Source organism: Puma concolor, chromosome D4, assembly GCF_028749965.1.
Source record: "Puma concolor isolate L17-30 chromosome D4, mPumCon1.1.hap2, whole genome shotgun sequence".
In the NCBI taxonomy this organism is placed as follows: Eukaryota; Metazoa; Chordata; class Mammalia; order Carnivora; family Felidae; genus Puma; species Puma concolor.
Genome location: NC_141679.1, coordinates 58,001,898 through 58,025,068, shown reverse-complemented (window position 1 = coordinate 58,025,068; position 23,171 = coordinate 58,001,898). Strand labels below are relative to the sequence as shown.

The 23,171-nt window shown below is 48.0% G+C and overlaps 2 protein-coding genes across 5 annotated transcripts in view; one reads left to right on the top strand and one right to left on the bottom strand.

The window, feature by feature from the left end:
• The first annotated feature begins 585 nt into the window (after window positions 1–585).
• CIMIP2B (ciliary microtubule inner protein 2B) lies at window positions 586–2,702 on the top strand. Of its 2 annotated transcripts, none has more exons than XM_086683460.1 (6): window positions 586–742; window positions 1,121–1,344; window positions 1,434–1,651; window positions 1,849–1,900; window positions 2,123–2,175; window positions 2,443–2,702. In XM_086683460.1, exons 1-6 carry the CDS (start codon window positions 681–683, stop codon window positions 2,662–2,664), a joined length of 831 nt encoding a protein of 276 aa, XP_086539586.1. In that variant the 5' UTR covers window positions 586–680; the 3' UTR covers window positions 2,665–2,702. The 2 variants fall into 2 exon arrangements, with proteins under 2 accessions (XP_086539586.1, XP_025768981.1); XM_025913196.2 differs by having other exon boundaries at window positions 1,978–2,175.
• The window catches only part of RUSC2 (RUN and SH3 domain containing 2), a 67,668-nt gene continuing 47,133 nt past the window's right edge, over window positions 2,637–23,171 (bottom strand). For all 3 annotated transcript variants that reach the window (XM_086683455.1, XM_086683456.1, XM_086683454.1), the window contains exons 2-12: window positions 14,103–16,199; window positions 8,148–8,777; window positions 7,712–7,897; window positions 7,424–7,564; window positions 6,256–6,332; window positions 5,872–6,046; window positions 5,676–5,781; window positions 4,909–4,955; window positions 3,649–4,456; window positions 3,417–3,554; window positions 2,637–3,335 (exon numbers count right to left, since the gene is read on the bottom strand). In XM_086683455.1, the coding sequence (XP_086539581.1) occupies window positions 3,134–3,335; window positions 3,417–3,554; window positions 3,649–4,456; window positions 4,909–4,955; window positions 5,676–5,781; window positions 5,872–6,046; window positions 6,256–6,332; window positions 7,424–7,564; window positions 7,712–7,897; window positions 8,148–8,777; window positions 14,103–16,131 (4,539 nt within the window). In that variant the 5' untranslated portion in view covers window positions 16,132–16,199 and the 3' untranslated portion in view covers window positions 2,637–3,133. The remainder of the gene's footprint in view (window positions 3,336–3,416; window positions 3,555–3,648; window positions 4,457–4,908; window positions 4,956–5,675; window positions 5,782–5,871; window positions 6,047–6,255; window positions 6,333–7,423; window positions 7,565–7,711; window positions 7,898–8,147; window positions 8,778–14,102; window positions 16,200–23,171) is intronic.

The window sequence follows — 23,171 nt, the reverse complement described above, 5'->3', positions numbered from 1 at the left end:
GTCCTAGTATCTGCATTTTGTAAATGATGGTGGGGTTCAGAGACACTAAATGACTTGCCCAAAGTCATGTGGAGTTTAGCTCTTCTGACTACAGAATGTGTATAGGAAAGCATGGCATAATTTGTTGAATGATGATCCAGATTATGGTGGGTAATCAATAAATAATTCATCAGATTAAATTACTGAAAATAAACAATGTCACTGCTTTGAGGTCCCTAGGTTCCATTTTCTCCCTGTGACCTCCTCTGGGCTTCCCTCAGAGACCTCTTTTCCCAGGAACTCTATCACCTCCAACCAAGACTCACAAAGAGTAGCACCCACATGTCTTCAGGCAGGAGGCTTAAGAAGGAAGGGTCTTCTTTTATGATAGAGCTGAGTGGACCTAACAGTTTTTGTTCTTTCCCTTCCCACCTTAGGCCTTCCTGGAATGGGGAGGCCCTACTCAGACTTTTCCCTGCCCCACTTGGCCGACTGCATTTGTTCTGGAGTAGACAAACCAGTGAGTCCCTGCTCTCCTGTTTCACTGGCCTTTGCCCTGGCAGTTATCAAACTAATGCCTCCTCCTCTCTCCTCCCTTGGCACTGCCTCCTGCCTCTGGCTCCACCCCACAGCCCTGGACACAGTACACAGAGCCCAGAGTTTGGGCTCCAAGGGAAACAAAAGGAACTGCCTGGATCCCCATGGCTATGGCCAGCACCTTCATACCAGGGCTGAACCCCCAGAACCCTCATTATATCCCAGGGTAAGACTTCTGCTTGTTTCTGGAAATAGGCATATAGGGATATGGGAATTGTGCCACTTAGATCTTGGAGGTCAAGTAGACATACTGGTATTTGGGAGGCCCAGGGCTGGGATATTTATGGTGTTTGATGGAAAAGGAAAAGCAAGGCAATAGTGGTAGCTGGGCCTGCCACAAAACTCTGTTGTCTTCTCTATGGTAACAGGGTAACAGCAGAGGGGAAGGGTTGAAAACCTAGAGAACTGAGAAATGCCTTTCCAAATGGGCACACAGCTGAATCCAGAAAAAAAAAATCAGGGCTTCAGAGGTCTCTGTGTCTATCTCTGGGGGTGATGGAGCAGAGGGAGACTGGAGGTGAGTCGGGGGGGTCCTGTGCTACAGGTACACCGGACACTGCCCACTACTTCGGTTCAGCATGGGCCAGACCTATGGGCAGATGACTGGTCAGCTACTTCGAGGAGTTCCTGGCCTGGCCTGGCCCCCTGCCCATCGCACACTTCTGCCTCCCATCCGGCCTCCACCATCTCCTGAGGTTCCCAGAGGAAGACCACCTGTCAGGCGTGGACATGAAAGGCTCAGTTCCAGCATGATCCCAGGGTACACAGGTATGTATGTGTGGTCTGAATAGGTGTCCCTGTCCCAGAACATGTGCCCCAAACACTAATCGAAATCCTCCTTGCCCACTCCCACCCAGGTTTTGTACCCCAGGCACAGTTCCTCTTTGCCAAGAACTGTAGCCAGGTCTGGGCTGAGGCTCTGAATGATTTCACTCAGTGGTCTGGGGGACAAAGGAGTCAAGAACTGCCGAAGGAAGCCAAGGAAGAAAAAGACGTGGGGAAAGACCAAGAACCAAAGCCAGAGTCAGAGCTGGAGGCAGAGAAGGAGCTGGAGCCGGGGCAAGAGGCAGAACAAGTGAGACCAACAAGGCTGGAGAGAGTGCAGGGGGAGTTGGTAGTGTGACCAGGCTTAGGGGTGGCCATGAGTAGCATGACTCTGGGTACAGGGAGTATGGGCCTGACTGCCAGCTCCAGCTCCCAGGGAGCTTCTGGTAGAGCACAGGAGCTGAATTTGATGCCCTTATTTTTTCTCTATCAACTTCCCCTCACAAGGCTTCCCCCTATTCCATGGATGACAAAGATCCTCGCAAGTTCTTCATGCCAGGTGAGAGGAAGTGGGTAATGATCAAAAGCATGGGGAGGCTCCCAGGAGGTCCTGACTCAGTATCCCCATCCCCCTAGGCTTCACTGGTTACGTGCCCCGGGCCCGCTTCCTCTTCGGCTCCAGCTTTCCTGCGCTCACCAACCGGGCACTGCAGGAATTTGGACAGATGTATTCAAGGGGCAGATCCCAGAAGGATCCCAAACATCTCCCCCCACTTTCTAGGACCTACCCTCAGAACCTGGGCCTGTTACCTAACTATGGGGGCTATGTGCCAGGTGAGGATAGCCCCAGAGGGAAGCTTCGGGGACCAGAGTATTTGTACGTGTGTGGCACGGGTGGAGGTGGTTTGGGGGGTTGGAACTAATGGATATGGAGGGGGGGCTTGGATCACGTGGTTCAGCTTACCACTGTGCAGAAAAGGAAACGGAGGTAGCCCACAGTGGAAGGTAGGACAAGATTTTGGAGGGCTTAGGCACTGGCTGAGAAATAAATGGCTTTTCCATGCTACCAGCTACAAGTGACAGACTGTCTTGTCCATATAGGGTATAAGTTCCAGTTCGGTCGCACGTATGGGCATCTCACCCATGATGTACTGGGCCTCAGCACCCTCCAGAAGCAGCTCCTGGTATAGGTACCTGGACTTCAGGTTCTGTCTTCCCTTTCTTCCTATCCCAGCCATCCTTTTGCAAGGAAGAGAGGTGGGCCGCAGGGTGGGGGGAGGCACAAAGAAAAATGGTTTGGAGGCCGAGCACCTTTTTTATTAATAGGTGTAATAAATAAATAAATAAATACATAAACAGAAGTCTGGGCTCCTCCTCCCTCTTCTGACCACCAGGCACTGGCCACAGCCTATTTACATTTGGGGGCTTAGGGAGCTGGCCCCAATACTGTCACCCATCCTCCTTACCACCTGGCCTAGGAAACCCTGCAAATGGGCCTCTGGTCACCTCCCTCCATAGGGACATGCTTATCTGTACCTATGGAAGGGCCAGCCCAGATGGCCGGGGAAATCCTGGCAGCCCAGTGCTGCATCCCTTCCCTCCTCTCCGGGGTGGAGGTCTGGATGAGGTCACTGGGACAGTTAACGGGGAGTAATTAATACTGAGCACAGGGATGTATGGCCCCCAGCTCTTAGTCTGCTCTCTGTGGCCAAGCCAGAGGGCTTGGGAAGGGCTCTCAGGCTCTGAGTTGGGGGTTATGAGGGTCCCTGAGGCCACCAACATGCACAGGGCCTCAGTTTTGGCTGCTTCCAGGGGTTGGACTTGGAGTTGGGGTCAAGGTCACATAGGCCAGTGGCACCAGGCCGGTGTCGGGGCCGCGGCTGCAGCGCAGCCAGTCTCCTCCAGCTGGCCCCAGCACCCGGAGGATATCTCCCTTGTGGAAGCTCAGCTGTCCAGGGCCTGTGGCCAGATGATGGCACAGTGCCTTCACCTCGCTGGGGAAACAACAAATGGAGGTCAGAGAAACCCCATCCAACGCCAAACCCAGCCCCCCAATCCTGTCTCCCAGGGCTTACCATGGAGGCTTGGAGGGCAGAGCTGGAGAGGGTGGCTCCTGCAGGCTCTCCCTGGGCTCTGGCTCCCGGCGGGCACCCACTGTCTGTGCCACTAGTTGGAACATGGACTTGTCCAGGCTCAGCCAGTCAGAGGGTAGCCTAGAAGAGAGCAGCTAGAGCTCTGGCTCTGTCTGTATCCTGGCTTAGAGAGGCTCCCCAAATCCCTCCGTCTACACTATGGGATGCCGCTCACCTGTTTGCGGGCCGGGTCTCACGCTGAGCCTTTCGGGAGCCAAAGAGGTGGCCCCACTTGATGCCCCCAGGTGAAGGTTCTGAGGCTCCTTCCTCATTTTCTGCTGAGGGGGCAGTGGACCCTTCCCTCTCCCGGCTGCGCCTCAGCTCAGCCAGCACAGAATCAGGTGGGCTCCCCATCCAGAAGGGCCAGCCCCTATCCCGGCCAAGGGTCTCCTCAGGGGCAGGGCAGGCCTCCGCCCCCTCGACTACTCCCTCTCGAGGGGGTGGCCCCCCACTTCCTGACCCTTTCTTTTTCTCACTGCTGCTACTGCTGCCACCACGGGGAAACCTAGAGCACTCAGCTGAGCCATCGATGTAGACCTGGGAACTCTGCATGAGCTGGTACCACCAGCCGGCCTGCCCGCCTCGGGCCCACCTGCCACGCCCTGGGCCCCCAGCTGCCTCTGCCACCTCTTCTGTCTCCTCTTCCTCTTCATCCTCTCCACCTTCTGAGGCACCCACACCCTTCACCCGCTCCCCATGGACTGCCCTGTCCGTGTCTCTAGGGCCCTCCTGGCCCCGAGCCCGGGCCAGCTGCAATGTTGAGTGGGCGGACAGCAGTAGGTCCTGGGACACCCGCAGCAGCTCCTTGTGCTGCCGCTGCTGCTGCCCACTTTGCAGCAGCCGGTGCTGGAACAGCAAGTCAAGGCTGAAGGGCAGCAGGGCCAGGGGCTGTAGCAGCAGCAGCAGCTCCTCAAAGAGGCTAGGGCACACAGTGTGTGCTGCACTCAGGAAGCCCCACGGCTGGTAGTGGGTCTGGATGATATCTAGGGGAGAAAGAGAGAGGCCTGAGCCACACAGAGAAGCACAGTCTGGCCTGGGGTGGGCCTTTGAGAAGCAGCCCTGGCAGAGCCACCGCATATGGCCACACAGGCTGCGTACTGTGCCCTCAGATGCACTCCAGTGGAAACGATGCCACCTCAAGTTGTGCAGGTCACGACCTCCAAACCCTAAGTGGCAGCCCCAAGTTCAGAGTGGAGGTGTTGGGGTTCCTAGCCACCCTGACTTCCACACTGCCTGAGTATCCTGCTGACTCCAAGGCTCTAACACAAGTAGAAGCTGGGGGAAGTTTTGGGCAGAAGCCCTGGCTTTGAGGATGAAAGTTTGTGGGGTTCCCTCCCCACCTCTAGAATCTGTAAAGAGCTGTGCCTCCCTCTTTGAGCCTCTGAGGTCTGGCCTATATTGAGTTTGCAAGAGAGAACAGTGTCCTGGGCATTACCTTCGTGGTTATAGAGGTGGTTAAACCAGAACTCCAGGGACCGGATGCTGTAGGGAAATAGGTGAAGAGAGTTGAATCTTGTGTGGATATAGCCAGATGATAAGGTACAAAGGAGACGGACATCGGGTCAGACATAGAGCAGAGGTATAGGCTGAACACCCCCCTTCTATGGCTACCTGGTTCATTTCATGTAATCTAGTTCTGGAAAGTCAGCGGGGACGTTGGGAGGGGGTGAACATGTGATTCACAAGCCAATTTCTTCCCTCTAGAAAGGAGTTGGCTTGCATAGGACCCAAGAAGTCAGGGCAGCTACTGAGTGAGAGTACAGGGTACACATCCCCAAGGGGATGGCCTGGGCCCAAGTTGAGAAAGAAAGATACTAGGATGTGGATCTCAAGATGGATTTACGGGCAGGCAGGATTTGGAAGTAGTGCTGGAATGGAGTGGATCAAAGTTTACAATATCCAAAGAACCAGATTAATTTCCAAATAAGCCAGATTATGGATTAAAAACCAGATTAAAAGCAAATGACCATGTTGGTGATCAGTGCCAGGGGGTTGTGGGTGTGGTGGGAAACCAGTGACCTACTGAGAGAGGCTATAGCTAGATGGGAGTGGCGGGGGAAGGAGGAAGGTGAGCCTGAGCCCTGGCCACAGATCCTGTGGATCCACCTGACTGTCTCAGTCTAGGGAGTTGGTTCCTCAGAAGTGGCAGAGCCTAGGGGAGAGGGCTGGTGGTTTGCAGCTCTTGTTGCCCCACACACTCACTTGAGCAGGCCAAGAATGAAGGCGTTGAAACGCATGGTGTGACTGGTGAGCTCTGGGAATTGGCTGACTTTGTTGTAGAGGCCATGCAGGACCTTGGTAGACGGGCCTGAGAGGAAGCCAGAGTTAGCAGTCACATGTCCAGTCTCTGGAACCTTAATCTCAGTCTGGAGTCCCCATCTTGCCACCCAGCACTTACCCAGCTGTGTGGAAGCCTCAACCACACTCCACGGCATGTTCTTACGTTGCCCAATGATGACATCTAGCACAAAGGCCTTGAGCCCATCCTCCAGCACAGCCTGGACCGCAGGGCACAAGTACTTCAGAACCAGGTGGCCCACATTGGGGCTCACAGAACTATTCCCCAGCTTTGCCTGTGGATGCAGTAGACAAGTACAGAGAATCATTTGAGGCCTGACCTTGGTCCTTTCTGACTCTCTTAGGCCTGAGCATGCTTCTCTTGAGATCCCCATCCCGAAGCTCCCAACTCTGGGTTCTTGGTGCAAGAGAGCAGGAGGAAGTGGTCGCACAGAATGGGTGAGGGTCAGCCGGGTAGAGCTCAGCTCTTCAGTTTCTTGCCTACCTTCACCCCAGGATCCCGGCTTGTGCCAAAATGGGCCACAATGAGGTCCACAGCAGTGTTAACTGCTTTCACCAGCCCTGCAAGTAAGAATTTGATGTGTGACAGGTTCCTAAGCAAGTCCCTGGGCAACGTGGCTGAAACGGAGCCCTCTGTGGAGAGAGGGAGGGGCTTCCACTCTTTCTCTCTGTCTCTGCACATGGATCTCAGTCTCACCGAGGACCAGTCCCTGGCCCCTTCTTGTTTTTGCCCAGTTCTCAAGCCCTGCACTGCTTTCACCACCAGTGGATCCATCTCACCAACTGCATCTTCAAGACCTTCTTACTCCATATCCTAGATCAATCTAACTATTCATCTTCTCTGCTATGAGAAACCAGGCTACTGGCTGCTGGAGAAAGTCCGGGGCCACTCATAACAGTGATCGACAAGGGCACTTCTTGGATGTGCGTCTCGTGGTACGCTCTGCTATCCTTTCACATTGCCAAATCTTTACCCCTCTTCTCAAGCCCTTGATTCTACTTCACCTAGAGAACAGAGGTGACTGGTCATGAATTCCACATCCCTGTCCATCCAAAAGACCTAACTACATTCTACCTAACCTCCCCCAGGGCCCACTCACTCTCCATCTTGTTCAAGGTTCTTCCCTCTTCCTAGGTTTGAATCTCCCACTCTTCCTCTGCAAGGGACCTTAGCTTCATCTTTATTCCTTCTCATAGGCTCCTTCCCTTCAGCCCACAATGATGTTCAGTTCTTTTTGCATCATCTCATTGAAGCAGCTCTCTTAGTCCAGTGGTCCCTTATTTGCTAAATAGCTTAGTAGATGTCACCATTATGCTTACCGAAGCTGTTAGTCCCTGTAGTACTTGAACTGTCCCCAAGAGTACATGGCCATTTATTTATGGCAAAGTCTCCCTCACTATACGTAGCTCTCCAAGGCAAGAGACTGAAGCCCGATTCTTAAGCATCTGATAAATGACCCTTGCGTGCTCATGCACACACACCATACACAATACACAGACTTCTACCTCTTGCCCCAATTCCTGTGCTAATTCTTTCCTAGCATGTGGAGTTCTAAAATAGGGAAATAATCTGGAAGACTAGACAGTAGGGCAATGGGCACAAATAGGCACTGACAACAGAATTCCTGGCCTGAGCTGGGGGTAATATTCACCTTTTTTCTGAAGTAGGTCAATGGAAATGGCCTCTGAGTTGCCATCTGGGGACAGACAAAACTCAGCTGGAGGCTTCTCAGTCAAGGAAAAGGGGTCTTGGAAGTCAGGGCAGGTCAGTGGTAATGGCTTTACTACTTGACCTGCAAAGAAGAGAAAAATCAGTCTCAAGCAACTCTCCTAAGAGTTGCAGCTGGGTTCTGTGTTCCTTTGGGGACTGACCCCTTCTCCAGCCCTGCCAAGCTGTGGTAGAGCCTGCTCTGGGTATAATGGGGACCTGGGCCACACACCATTCATCCGGCAGTTCAGATGGCCAGCAGCACTGAAGGAGCCAGGGAATTCAAAGATGGGGTTCCTTCGGGCTAGTCGAGCTTCCTGCGGCCTTCGGTCTAGGCTCCCTGACAATCCAGGTGGCCCTAGTGGGTTCTTCCTCCTGTATTCCCGCCACTTGAGTGCTTGAGGGGACAGGTGGTTGGCTGAAAGCAGAACAGATTAGCAGAAGAGACAGACAAGAGTTAGCAGGAGATAGCACTTCATATCCACCCAGTGGGCCCATATAAAATATGAGGGCTGGGTGTGTGTGTGGATATTATCCATAGATAATATGGGGAAGGACCCCATATTAAACCCCCCCCCCCATTATTTAACCCCTGACCCCAGGCTGGAGTATAAGAAACCATTCAAAGGGGAGGTAAAGATGCTTGGGGTGGGGGGTAAAGCTCATACCATTATTGGGCCTGGAGGCCATGCTGCCCTCACCACCTCCCCGGGCTAGACTTTCTGCTCGACTGAGGCTAGATCTCCAGGAGCCCAGAGGAGGCAAACTTCCTGTTCCATGGAGACGGTACTCAGCCAAGGTCAGTATCTTCTGATCCTCCTTCTGTGGCTGCTGCGAGGTGGCAGGCCGGGCAACAGGAGGACAGGAGTGGCTCCATGGGGGTGAGCTTTCTGTGGCTGTGGCCTGCTCTGGAGGAGGGGAGCACGAGGTGGAAGCAGAAGAATCGGTGCTGGGCCCAAAGGGGCCAGCACTGCGGATGGGAGAGTAGCTACCCAGGGGTGACGGCCGTGAGGTTTCTAGCTCAGGACCAGCTTTCCTGGCACCTCTGTTGGTGGGTGCCTGTGACTCCCCTGAGGGAGCTAAGGCTGGAACTTGAGCAGTGGGGGCAGCCAGTGGGGCAGGCTGCTGTGCACGGCCACAACCAGAGAGGCTGTAGAGCTGGGAAAGGCTGTGGAGGGCTCGGGCCTTGGCCAACTGCTTGGGGAAGTGGTGCTGGAACACGAAGGGCTGGATGGGCAGCGTGGTAGGCCTCTGCTCCTTGCTGTAGCGAAGGACTGGTCGGCTCTCAGCACCACCTCCTGTGGCAACAGTGATGGAGGAGGAATCAGACAGATATGCCCTGAGACCCCCATGAGAGGAAGCAAAGAAGCAGACAGATGATGCTCACTGGGGAGAGGGGAAGAGACAGGCAGGACCTGAATTGTAGGAATTGAATGGGGTAGGGGTAATCCAAGTTTGGGAATTTGACAATGCCCCTCCCATCTTTTGTAAAACTTTCCCTATTGTCTTTATGATAACTGAACTCTCTTGTACTCTTGGCTATTCACCCCTTCTTCATTTTCTTAACTTCAAGGGTGTATATATCTTAAGGCTCCATTCTTTGATCTCCCTTTACACATTCTCCCCTGCATTGTTCAAGTTCAGACATTCATACACATGACTCCTGAACCTTCAGCTTTAGCCCCAGCCTTCCCCTTGATCTCTGGATCATTCTGCTTTAGGATTCTGCTTTCACGTATTTTTTATTTTATTTTATTTGAGAGAGAGAGAGAGAGAAGCAGAGGGAGAGACAGAATCTTAAGCAGGCTCCACTCTCAGCACTAAGCTGAAATCAAGAGTTGGATGCTCAACCAACTGAGCCACCTAGGTGCCCCAAAGATTCTGCTTTCACTTAATAATTGCTATTTTAAAACAGTTCATCTATCGCCTTTCTCCTGATGACTTTCATTTCAGTCAATGGCAGAAACACCATTTCCTTTGTTTTGGAAGCCTAAAGAGTTGGAGTCAGAGTCACATGATCTTCAGGGTAAGATATTAGTTACTTCAAGCTTTTGCTCATCATCACCTTTCTCCGCTAAAGCTGACTCATTTCATTCTTAAGCAAATCTAACCATAATATTTCCTTATTTGCAGCTGGGATCAGACTCCTGTCACCCCTATCCACCCCATTCCCACTTTTTCATAATCCTGGCATTGGAGCCTCATGGTCTTTATTTGCTCCCTCTACACAGAACGGTGGTCTCCAAGACTGATCCTCTCCTGTTCTTTCAGCCAATCTTCACGTCAGCGTCTCTCAAGAGATAGGGCTCCGAACTAAACACAGAACTCCAGGATACTGTATAGCCTGATGGTCTTTGTGTGTGTGTGAGCTACGCTTCTAATAAAACACTGCGTATACTGTAAACATCTGGATGAACACAAGGTGGCGCTACAAGCACCTACAAAGCCTAAACCCCTGGGTGTGGCTCGCTAGCACAACTCTGGCCGCACAAGTCTGTGAGATAGGAATTAATATCCTTACCTGACAGATCAGGGTATTGGAAATTTAGAGATTAAGTCATTTGCCCAAGGTCATACAACTAGGAAGTGGCAGAGATAGAACTCTGCCTAAGCCAGAGTCTGATTTAGGGGCTAACGTTCTCTTTATCACATTGCACTACACATGAAATGGTAGCCCTCATCTTTTCCCATTTATTTATTACTTCAGTGAGTCTTTTTTTTTTTTTTTAATTTTTTTTTTCAACGTTTATTTATTTTTGGGACAGAGAGAGACAGAGCATGAACGGGGGAGGGGCAGAGAGAGAGAGACACAGAATCAGAAACAGGCTCCAGGCTCTGAGCCATCAGCCCAGAGCCTGACGCAGGGCTCGAACTCACGGACCGCGAGATCGTGACCTGGCTGAAGTCGGACGCTTAACCGACTGCGCCACCCAGGCGCCCCTTACTTCAGTGAGTCTTAAGGGGACAGTGATCACAACCCCATGGTGGGGGGGTTAGAATCATTCCTAAGGGACGTGTTCAAAATGTACCCTCTAGTAGTCATCCCCAATCTGTGCTAAGAGCAACCTTTGTCATTCTCCCTTTGCTTACTGTGCTCCAGCCACACTTCCTGCTGTCCTTAAACATGCCTAGTTCATTAACATCTCAGGGTCTTTTGCACTTGCTGTTCTGCCCCAAATCTTCTCATCATTCAGGCATCAGCTCAAACATGACTTTCTCAGTGGCGACCACCCCAGTCACAAGTCACACTCTATCTCATTATCCTGTTTTATTTTCTTTTTAACATTTAATCACTATCAGAAAGTAATCTCATTTGTTTATTGTCTATTACTCCTCATGAGGGCTCCAAAAAAGCAGGGTTTCTGAATTGTTCATTGATGTATCCCCAGTGCCTAGAATAGAGCCAGGTATGTAGTAGGTACTGAATGAATATTTGTTAAATGAATGAATCCCCACTGTCTCCCTTGGTTCAGTCTAGTCTCACTGCATCCAGATCTTCTTACATAAATCAGACTGCTTCCTAAAATACCAATTTTATCCCATGGCCCTACTGCCCACAGAATAAAGTCTAATCTTCTCAAACAGGTGTCCATACCTGCCACCAATTAGGCTGCTCTCCCCTCAAACTTCCACACCTGCCATTCTCATTGACACCACTCTCCCCACTCTGTCCCCAACTTTAAGCACACAGCTTTCCCTCCTGGGAATGCCTCCCTCCTTTCCATTTATTTAAATATCAAATTTCAAGGCTGAATGGACCCTGGCTATCAGATTAGGTATTCCCAACCCCAGCTTTATTATACCCCCTATATGAAGTATGTTTGTATTAGACTGTTTATTTCTACTCTTTAAAAATCCTCCCTAAGTCCCCAGGATAGGGTTTGAGGCAGGGAAGTAAGCTCAGAGAAGAGGGAGGAGCCTAACCTGGGGAGTGGGTCTCAGTTATGTCCCCAGGGAAAACAGACTAAGGCTTCACATTTTTCTACGTGACAGCTCTTAAGAAAACTGGAGTCAGAGACCACGTTCATCCAAGTCTGCTGTTCTATAGGTGACATAGTCCCAGTCCCTCAGTTCCTTCTTAAAATGAAGCACCTAGAACTTCCAGGTGAGCACTAACTGGTGCAGGGAGTAGAGGACTATCAGCTTCTCCCTTCTGGAGTCTATCAATGAATCCAGTCATTTTAACTTTTGGAAGGAAGCCCTTCCAAACTGCTGACTCATTCTGAGTTTGCTATCAGTTAAATATCCCAAATCAACGGAAGTACATACAGCTCACCTGTCAAACTTCACATGGTTCCCTGCTTTTTTAATTTTGTTCTTTCCAGACTTGGTAAGATCTTTTTGAATCCTGACTCTGCTGCTCAGGATCTCAAAGAGATCTCTGCTTCTTTTGTCATTCATGAATTCTTTTGAATAGTCACTCATAGCAAAGAATCGAGAGAAGAGACCTGTGATAAGTCACTGGAGACTTATGGAACAGAACAGCATCTCTATATGAAAAGTCTTACCTGATAACAAAACAAACAACACTTTTAATGCATCTCTGACCAGGATTGGTCTTGCCCTAAGAATGTCAGCCACAACATCCCCTGTGCCTAGAGACACCTGCCAGACAGTACAGTCTAAGAAGGGAGTAGGTTCCAAGGGACTCTGGCCAATCTCTGCTGTTTCTGACCCCCCTCTTCCCTAGAGACCTCCCTTTCCATCCCCACCCCAAGAACAGCTCCTCTGTGTATGTTTAGGAGTGTGAAGTCTTCTGATGGGCTGTGATCTCCCTAACAGCAGAGATAAAACCATTTATGTTTTTTTAACCCATTTCCTTTGAGAAGCCAAGGGACCCCAACCTGAGGCCACAGCACAGCACATTCCCCTTTATCTCCCTTTCCCCTGCTTTATCTCCTCTTTCTTTCCAAACCCTCTGAGATCTGGCTGCCACCCTCACTGCTCCCAAATGTTGCTTTCTGGATTCTTCAGCCCTAATGTTAGCAATTTCACTTCAAATTTTGTTGAACTCTTTTTGAAATTTTCTCCTCATTTAGTGCATGTACCTTCACTCTCCCCTGGTTTTCCTCTAATATCCTAATTCTTCTCAGTCTCCTTGGGATGTTGCTCTGCTCACCCTTAAATCATTGTATCCTCAGGGCTCTCTGTCCTTGTTCCTTTTATAACTCCACACATTCTCCCTGGATGCTCTCATCCACTCAAAGCTTCAACTACCTCTTTTTTTAAAAGTTATTTTTAAAAATTTAATTTAATTTTATATATTTTTAATTTTTTCTTTAAATCCAAGTTAGTTAACATATAGTGTAATAATGGTTTCAGGAACATAATTTAGTGATTCATCACTTCCATATGACACCCAGTGCTCATCCCAACAAGTGCCCTCTTAATGCCCGACACACATTTAACTCATTCCCCTACCCACCTCCCCTCCAGCAACCCTCAGTTTGTTTTCTGTATTTAAGAGTCTCTTATGGTTTGCCTTCTCTCTGTTTTTATCTTAATTTTCCTTTCTTCCCCTTTGTTCATCTGTTTTGTTTCTTAAATTCCACATATGCAACTACCTCTTTTATTCTGACGACTCTGATCATAGCCATCCCCTGACTCCCAGGATATCCTTTCCAATCTACCTTCCACCCAAACAACCAGTGATCTTTCTAAAACGCAAATGAAAACATGCTACTAAGCTGTTAAAAACAAACAAAATGCCACTTCCCTGATTAAATCCTTCAAAAGTTCCATCCACACCCCACCATGGCTATACCAAATGATTTGCAGTTTCTGGAAAGCATCAAGTTATTTTGCACCTTTGTAGTTTTATACAGACTACTGTATGAATCTAGAATGTTCTTTCAAGTCTCCACAAAGCCTATTCCTAATTGTCCTTCTAGACTGGTTTTAAATATAAATTATGTTAGCAGTCCTTTTCTGACATGTTAGTCTGGATAGCCCTCTCATAGACCAGTACCATATACTGTCATCTCTGTGTTTTAATTATGTTTCCTTTTCTGTTTTCATCCTTAGTCCGTATTCTTTGAGGGCAGAGACTGTCCCTCATATCTATCACCAGCATTTAACACAGAGCCTTTATAAAATATTTAAATGTAATAAAATAAATAGGAAAAGAGAGGACCCAGGAGGCTTTAAAGGTCTAGCGACTGGTTTCAGACTCTTTGATGAGTGGCAACAATCACTGATCAAAGAATGGACTTCACTAACACCCAGTATGGTCTGCCTATTGGACATATCCCTTAAGCACTGTAAATTCCTAAATGTCCAAAACTAAACTCGTGCCTTATCCCTTTTCCTATAAATCTACTTTAGTGTTTGAGGTCTCTATCCACATACCCTCATCTTTCCAGTCATCCAGGCTTACAATCACAATCTTCTGTGTTACTTCCTTTCTCAATATATCAATTTCTAAATCCTGACTTTATCTCCTCAGTGTATTTGTTTATCCTCTATCCCTCCTTCCCCCGGTGACAACTGTAGGACATGACCTGGACTGGAAAGATTAATCTAGGCTGAGGAACCTTTAGTGGTTATGGATGGGGTGGTTGCCAGGGCCCTATCACTGAGGAAGCCATGCATATATCTTCATATTCTCCAGCTAGGTTCCTTACCGTCAGCTCTAGCTCTTGCATCCTTCTGTGTATGGCTGTTGGCTGGGCTCCCTGGGAGAGCAGGCCCTGGATCCATCAGCTGGGCCAGGGGGCCTTGCCCAGCAGCTCTGAGGCCAGTAGGTGGCATCTCATTGGACTGGGGGCCCTGACAGACCTGGGTGGACCAGGGCTCTGGGCCAACTAGGTCCATGCCTGGCCCCGAAGGCATGGGTGGTAGGCTATGGCTACAGCGAACGCCCTCATCCAGTGGGCCCACCCTATCTTGTTGGGCTTCTTGGATGGGTGAGAACTCCTGGGAGGACTCTCCGATGCTCAGTCGAAGTGGCGGAGAGCCAGAGCCTGCAGCTTTCTTCCGGCCTTTGGCGAGCTCGGCGAAGGAGGTGACCCGCCTAGGCGGGGAGCCAGGCCCAGCGAGGGCTGTAGGACCCTCACTCAGGCGCACTGGGCAACTCAACATGCGTTCCAGTGAGCCCAGGCGGACAGGAGGGCTGCGTGCCAGGGTGCGATCACAGCTTCGAGAGCGCTGGCGTCCAGTGCTAAGGTTGGGGGGTGAAGTGTTAGTGTACACTTGCCCCTCGATCACAGCAGGGCCCACAGGAGCTGCTGCTTCCACTGAGGAACCCACTGCTTCTTGCTCCTCTGGCTGGACTTCTGGCCTCTGGAATAGGTAATACTCAGAGGGCTGGCTGGGGCCAGGGTCTGGACCAGGGCCTGGTGCCGGGCTTATCTTGGTGTGTTCCTCAGAGCAGCTGGTGATGGAAGAGCCAGCTGGGCTTGGGGATGATTGGGAGGACAGGTCACAGGTGACAAGTTTATAGTAATTCTGTGTGGCCACAACAAGACGGGCCTGGCTCTGGAAGCAGGCTGTGAGGTCAGCCACAGCTGGGCAGGGCTCACAGTGTGGGCGGTAGGAGTTGCAGTTGGCATCGAGCTCAGGAGACGAGGCATGAGGACAGCCATAGCTCCCCTCCCTTCCCCCACTGTCGGGGTGGTGGGACTCACAAGACATCTTAGACTCAGCTGGGGAGGGCTGCAGGTCCAGGTAGAAGGCGCCAGGGTCTGAGTGGCTGCAGAAGGAAGAGTTGCTGCAAGACTGTGGGGCGGAGTTGAGATTGGCACGGGAGTTGCCATGCATCTTGTTGTAGAGGGTGCTGAAGGTGACCAGCACACCGTCTGAGCTGTTGCAGGAGGAGTCACTCACATAGCCCATGGACTGGTCAGCCGCCTCAGACTGACTGGATGTGCTACTGCAGCGGCAGTGCTGAGGTCCTGAGCCTGAGCATCTTGGGTTCCTTGGGGATTCATCTGAACTGAGTTTCCATTCGTGATCAAAGGAAAAGCCAGAGGTATCACTGGCTCCACCCCCACTGCCACTCCCACCAGGCCCCCCACACTCATCCAGTTCCATGGTCTCTGCTTCCAGTTCTGGCCGGCAGCAGTGGCTGGTGCTGCACTGCTGGGTATCCAAGGTGGCCACTGGCTCCTGCTCCTGCCCTTCCACTACTCCAGCCCGACTACGTGTTGCCCCCCATGGCCTGCTCACTCTAGGGCCAGGTGGTGGCAGCTGGAAAGGGGACAGATGTAAGGTGGGCTGACCAGCCCCATGCAGGTGGAAGGACTGCTGGGTGGCACTATCACCAGTGCTGTCATCATATAGGTCACCAAGTCCTGGCTCAGCCACACCTTCCTGTAGCAGGAAGGGATTGTGTCGTTTAGGGGCCCCGGGGCCTCTTCCATCCCGCACCCTACTCTTCGTGCTGTCTGCAGACCGCGCAGATCCCCCCGGAGCAGAGTGCAGACTGTTGTATAGCAGCGAGTCAGCTTGTCCTAGGTCTTGATCAGGCTGGGTGATGCCCAGCTCAGGTGGGCAGAAGGGATTGGATCTTGTGCTCCCACTACCCCCACCTGCCCCTCCACAGCACTGTCTGTCTGGGACTTGACAGTGCACCAGGGGGATGTGGTGGACGATGAGGGTCTCTCCAGTCAGCTTTGGGGGACTATCCATTCTGGAAATTTCGAACAAGGGCATCAACAGCACCAGACACTGCCCCTGGAGCCCAGTGGGGCAGAACACATTTCATCAGGAGAGCTTGGCACCTGGAGAGAGAGGGAAAGAAAGGGAACCTAATGTCACCTCCCTGGAAGTCAGGGACATGCCCTTCCCATAGCATTTTCAGGTGGAGAAGAGCCCAAGAGGAGAAAAGATTCAGAGTCAAGATGGAGCTTGATAACACAGCCCAACAGGGCAGGGGTACCCCACCATACTCTGGACTGCACAGGCCCAGCTCTTGAGCACCCCCTTCATTTTAAGTTGGCCATGCATCCACTTGTGACCAAAGGCAGAGCCCCTTTTAATGCCAAATATGAAAATCTCGGGGTTCTCAAGGGCAACACTTTCTCGTTTTCTTTCAAGGATGTGTTCTTAGCAGTAAATGATGACTAGTCCTGAGTACAGAAAAGTATGAGTAGTGACATAACTAAGAAAAATCATCTAGGATGACTGAAAGGGTGCTCAGCACTAAGGGGGATACAGAGATGACTTAGTCACAGTTACAGCTTGCAAGCTTTCAGATAAGGGGAAAATCATGAATACTATATTATGTACTCACAGCAGTAAGCTATAATTTTGCAAGAAAACTATTTTTAAATATTCTCTATCATTTGCCCCCCTATGTCATCTCATTTTCTCTTCCTCTGAGCCCCAGAATGCTTATCCCTCTCTCATGGCTGTGGGCTAAGGATCCTTGCTCTCCTTACTACTGTTCTGGAGCTTTTTCTTCTTCTTTTTAAAGATTTTGTTTTTAAGTAATCTCTATACCCAGCGTGGGGCCTGAACTCACACCCCCAAGATCAAGAGCCACATGCTCCACAAACTGAGCCAGCTAGGTGCCCCTGTCCTGCAGCTTCTTGAATACAGAGACCAAATTGGGCATCAAAGTGACTGAAAGTATGCTAATCTCTTCCTTCTCAATGCAGGGCGGGTGTCTATTTCTATCTCTTTTGTATCACTCAGGCACAACATCACATAAGACCTAGCAAACATGACAGCCATAATACATTCTTGTCCAGCTCAGGGTACAGATCTTCTGAAGTGCCCAAATTCTATCCAGTTTCAGCTCAGAACTTTCACTGTGGGGGTCTCCTAGAAAGTCTTCTCTTCCCAGTTTTTCCTCTGATAGGCTAAGGTAAAGTTCTCTCTTGTTCAAGGTCTCCTGGCCCCAAGGACACAGAGCCCACTCTGAGCTTCTCTGGTCTGTTGGCTGGACTGTGGCAGAATGGCTTCCTCAAATTCTAGTCTTCTGTGCTATCAAGTTCAATCCTAACAGTCCTCACTTGCTCAGATGCCTCATATCTAATTTCATTCATTTCTCTTCCTTCCCTTTTTATTCTTGTCATTTTCCTTCCACCCACTATGAGTATAAATCCCCTACAACCTAAGTTCTCCATCATTTAGCTGAATGCTTTATACCATCAATTTTTAAAATTTTAACTCATTTAGATTATAGGATCACAGCCCTTCATGTGGAGTACAGAAAAGATCTAGGCAAGTCACATATACTTAAGGACATGAAAAGGCAATAATAAATGAAAAAATTCAAGTGGCTGATAAATACATTTGTGAGGGATACAGTTTTAAAATATCATTATTTACAAATTAAATTACATCAAAATTAAAAAGTATTTACCCTCTTTTTCCCCCTTTCCTTTCAGAGAGGAAGACTTTGTTGGACTTCCAATCCTTTGTGAGTTGACTGGGGGTAATAGATATGGGGGTAGTAGATATGGAGAAAGGTGGAAACTAGACAGACTAAACTGAGCTACAAGGTTTGAGTTATAGAAAACAGGGGAATAAATATTTTTTACCTTGGATTAGGTGATGGTTTCTTCGCTATGACACCAAAAGCACAAGTGAAAAGTGAGAAAATAGATAAGGTGGATGGACGTCATAAAAATTAAAAACCTTCACGCGTCAAAGGATACCATCAAGAAAAGACAACCCACAAAATGCGAGAAAATATTTACAAAGAGACTTCTGATCAAAATATATGAAGAACTCTTACAACCCCACATTAAAAAGACATATAACCCAATTAAAAACTGGGCAAAGACTTGCCTAGACATTTCTCCAAAGTAAACACACAAATGGTCAATAAACACATGAAAAGATGCTCAACATCATTAGTCATTAGATAAATGAAAACCACATTGAGATGCCACTTCATCCCCAGCATGATTCCTAAGATACAAGACAGACAATAATAAATGTGTGAAAATGTGGAGAAATTGGAACTCTCAAACTTTGCTTCAGGCATTGTAAAATGGTGCTACTTTGGAAAAATAGTCTGACAGTGCCTTAAAATGTTAAACATAGAGTTACCATATGACCCAGCAATTCTACTCCTAGGTATATACTCAAGAGAAATGAAAACACATGTTCACACAAAAGCGTGTATATGAGGGGCACCTGGCTGACTCGGTAAAGCATGTGAGTCCTGATCTCAGGGTTGTGAGTTCAAGCCCCAATTGGGTATAGAGCTTACTCTATCTATCTATCTATCTATCTATCTATCTATCTATCTATTCATTTATATTTTATTTTTTAATGTTTATTTATTTTGGAGAGAGAGAGCACAAGCAGGGGAGGGGCACAGAGAGAGGGAGACTGAGGATCCAAAGCGGGCTCTGCACTGGCAGCAGTGAGCCCCAATGCAGGGCTCAAACTCATGAACTGTGAGATCATGACCTGAGCCAAAGTCAGATGCTCAACCCTCTGAGCCACCCAGGCATCCCTATTTATTTTTTTAATTTGGTTTTTCTTTTTACTTTTCTTCTAAGATTCTATTTTTAAGTAATCTCTTCACCCAGTGTGGGGCTTGAACCTATAACTCTGAGATCAAGTGTTGCATGCTCCACTGACTGAGCCAGCCAGGCACCCCAGTGTAGTGCTTACTTTAAAAATAAATAAATAGGGGTACCTAGGTGGCTTAGTGGGTTAAACATTCAACTCTTGATTTTGGCTCAAGTCATGATCTCATGGTTAATGAGACTGAGCCTTGCATCAGGCTTTGCGCTGACAGTGCAGAGCCTGTTTGGGATTCTCTCTCTCCCCCTCTCTCTCTCTGCCCCTCCCCTGCTCAGTCGCTTACTCTCTCTCCAAAGTAAGTAAATAAACATTAAAATGAATAAATATATAGATAAAGCTGCACCAAAAAAACGATGTTAAGAAAAATAATGTGATATATACATACAATGGAATACTATTTAGCAATAAAAGGAATGAAGTGGTGACCCATGCTACATGAATGAACTTCAAAAAGTAAAAGAAGCCAGTCATAAAAAGCTTTTTTGTATGATGTAGGATTCCGTTTACATGAAATTTCCAGAGCAGACAAACCCACAGAGCAGAAAATAGATTAGTGGTTTCCAGGGACTGGGGGACTGGGGAATGGGGAGTGACTGCTAACAGGTATGGAGGTTCTTTCTGGGGTAATGAAAATGTTCTGAGATCAGACAGTGGTGATAATTATGAAAGTCTGCGAGTAAAATCAAAACTACAGAATTTTATGGTATGTGAATTATACCTTAACAAAGCTGTTATTTAAAACCTTTTTAAAAAATACACACACACAAAAGGTTAGGAGTTATGAGGTCAGGAGGGGTGAGGAAGGGAACCAGTGTTGAGCAGTGGAGGGGATGGGGCATTTGCAGAAACAAGTTGAGAACAAGAAAAGAGAAAGAGAGCTGCCTTAAAGTATGGGATTTTATAGAGAGAAATAAAGAGGATTTTTAGGAAGTTTAGCTATGAGGTACATGAGATAATTTCTCTTTGCTCCTTCATATCTCTTCCTTCACCAAGAAAACTTGGGTTCAAATATATATGCCACAAGGATAACAGAAAGTTGGAAACAACCTAAAATTCCAATAATAATCAATCAACAAAAAAGAAAAGAGCAGGGGTACCTGGGTTGCTCAGTCAGTTAAGTGTCCAACACTTTTTTTTTCTTAATTTTTTAATGTTTATTTATCTTTGAGGGGGGTGGTGCATATATAGAGGGAGACACAGAATTGGAAGCAGGCTCCAGGCTCCGAGCTGTCAGCACGGAGCCAGATGCAGGGCTTTAACTCACAGGCCCAGAGATCATGGCCTAAACCAAAGTCGGACACCCAATTGACTAAGCCACTCAGGCACCCCAAGTGTCGCTTGATTTTGGCTCAGGTTTCTCTCAGTTGGTAAGATCAAGCCCTGTGTTGGGCTCTGCACTGACAGTGTGCAGTCTGCTTGGGATTTTCTCTCTCCTCTCTCTCTGCCCCTTCCCTGTTCATATGCTCGCACTCTCTCTCTCAAAGATAAACTTAAAAATTTATTTATTTATTTATTTGTTTGTTTGTTTGTTTTTAAAAATTTTAAAAATGATTTTATTTATTTTATTTTTTTGAGAGAGAGGGAGATGCACAGAGAGAAGAAGAGAGAGAATCCTAAGCAGGCTCCACGCTGTTAGCACAGAGCCCAACACAGGGCTCAAACTCACCAACCATGAGATCATGACCTGAGTTGAGATCAAGAGTCGAATGCTGGGGCGCCTGGGTGGCGCAGTCGGTTAAGCGTCCGACTTCAACCAGGTCACGATCTCACGGTCCGTGAGTTCGAGCCCCGCATCAGGCTCTGGGCTGATGGCTCAGAGCCTGGAGCCTGTTTCCGATTCTGTGTCTCCCTCTCTCTCTGCCCCTCCCCCGTTCATGCTCTGTCTCTCTCTGTCCCAAAAATAAATAAACGTTGAAAAAAAAAAAAAAAAAGAGTTGAATGCTTAACCGACTGAGTGACCCAGGCACCCCTGGAAAAAAAATTTTTTTAATAAAAAAGTAAGAGCAGAGTAACATTAAAATATGTCAATGTGACCACTGACTTGGGAAAACATTCACAAAATATTAGGTGAAAACTGCAAACTACAAACAGTACGGTATGACACCATTTTAAAAAATAAATATATGTCTATATGTGTCTTAGTCTGTTGAAGCTGCTATGACAAAATATCTGAGACTATGTGGCTTATAAACAGCAGAAATTTATTTCTCATAGTTCTGGGGGCTGGGAAGTCTAAGAACAAGGTGTCAAAATGGCTGTGTTCTGCCCTCTTCCTGGTTCATAGCTGGCACTTCTAGCTGTGTCCTCACATGGTGTAAGGGACAAGAGATGTCTCTGGAGCCTGTTTTGTAAAAGCAGTAATATCATTCATGAGGGCTTTGCCCTCATGAAGTAATCACCCCAAGGCCTACCTCTTACTATCATTACCTTTGTGGGTTAGGGTTCAATATATGAATTTGGGGGGACACAGACATTCAGACCATAGCAATATGCATGAAAGAAAATCTGAAACCATATACAACAAGATGTTAATAGTTCTTATCTATGTTGAGTGATTTTAGATTATTTATAATTTTACCCTTTTGGTATTAACTGTATTTCCTAATTTGTATGTAATATATATCTATTATGTATGTAATTTAAACGGTTTTATTTCCTTTAAACACGTAGATACCATAGGTTCAGGGCCTGGAGAGGGGGTCTTCCCCTTATAGATAGTACTAGGTTTCCCCAAGGTCCAGGCTATCATCTGAGGTCTGGACTAAAGGAGCTATCTTGTACATATAGCAGTAATTTTAGGAGTACCTATGTGTTACAGCCATCACTTGATCTTCAATGAATATCCAGCCCCCCTATATTTTTTTAATTTAATTTTTTTTTGAGAGAGAGAGAGAGAGAGAGAGAGAGAGAGAGAGAGAGAGAAAGAGAATGCACATGCGCGTGAGTGTGTGAGAGCAGGGGAGCAGCAGGAGAGGGAGAGAGAGAATCATAAGCAGGCTCCATGCCCAGCATAGAGGCTGACCTCAGGAACTGTGAGATCATGACCTGAGCCAAAATCAAGAATTGCACGCCTAACCGACTTAGCCACCCAAGCGCCCCGACCCAACCCCACCCCCCTTTCAAACCACCATTTTCAAGCGGTATTCACAAATATACAAACATAGAAACTTGTGATTCTGATCCACAAAACTATTATTGAGTCATACATGCTTTGAAATGGAAAAACATAGTGATACACAGAGTCTAGAAGGCTGATCCTCTAAACCAGAGATAAAGAATAAATGGATAATGGAAGATGATGAAGAATCTGTACCTGGAGGGTGCAGAGAGTTATATTATACTGTTATGTTTACATATCTGTTCCCCAGGCTAGAGTGTAGCTTCTTGAGGTCAAAACCTGTGATACAGTCAACTCTGTGTCCCTGGAACTTATACACAGCGCTTGGAACATGGTAGGTGCTCGGTTATTTGTGGACTTCTATTTTACCCATTTATTTTTTTTTAATTAAAAAAATTTTTTTTCCTAATGTTTATTTATTTTTGAGAGAGAGAGAGAGTGCAAACAGGGGAAGGGCAGAGAGAGAGGGAGACAGAATCTGAAGCAGGCTCCAGGCTCCAAGCTGTCAGCACAGAGCTGGACATGGGGCTTGAACTGACAAACCATGAGATCATGACCTGAGCTGAAGTCTGCCACTTAACGGGTTGAGCCACTCAAGTGCCCCTATTTTACCCATTTAAAAAACTGACTTGTCTTTTTATTATTGAGTTGTAGGGGCTTTTAAATTTCCTTTATCAGACACATGTCTTGAGAATATTTTCTCTCAGCCTGTGGCTTGCCCATTTGTTTTCTTTAAAACATTTTTTAAAATGTTTATTTATTTTTGAGAGAGAGAGAGAGTGTGTGTGAGTGGGGAAGGGGGTAGAGAGAGAGATGGAGATAGAACTCTAAGTGGGTTCCAGGCTCTGTGCTGTCAGCATAGAGTCCAATGCGGGGCTTGAACTCACGAACTGTGAGACGCTTCACCGACTGAGCCAGCCAGGAGCCCCTGCCCATTTGTTTTCTAAATAGCGTTTTTTTTTTTTTTTTAAGTTTATTTATTTACTTAGAGTGCATGTGCAGGGGAGGGGCAGAGAGAGAGAGAGAGAGAGAGAGAGAGAGGGAGAGATAGATAGAGAGAGAATCCCAAGCAGGCTCCACACTGTTA

Bases quoted from the DNA above. Each gene is read 5' to 3' on its own strand.
- CIMIP2B (XM_025913196.2), top strand. From the start codon at position 681: ATGGCTATGGCCAGCACCTTCATACCAGGGCTGAACCCCCAGAACCCT. The intron at 1,652-1,848 runs GTGAGACCAACA...TCCCCTCACAAG, and splicing joins CGGGGCAAGAGGCAGAACAA to GCTTCCCCCTATTCCATGGA. The intron at 2,176-2,442 runs GTGAGGATAGCC...TTGTCCATATAG, and splicing joins CTATGGGGGCTATGTGCCAG to GGTATAAGTTCCAGTTCGGT.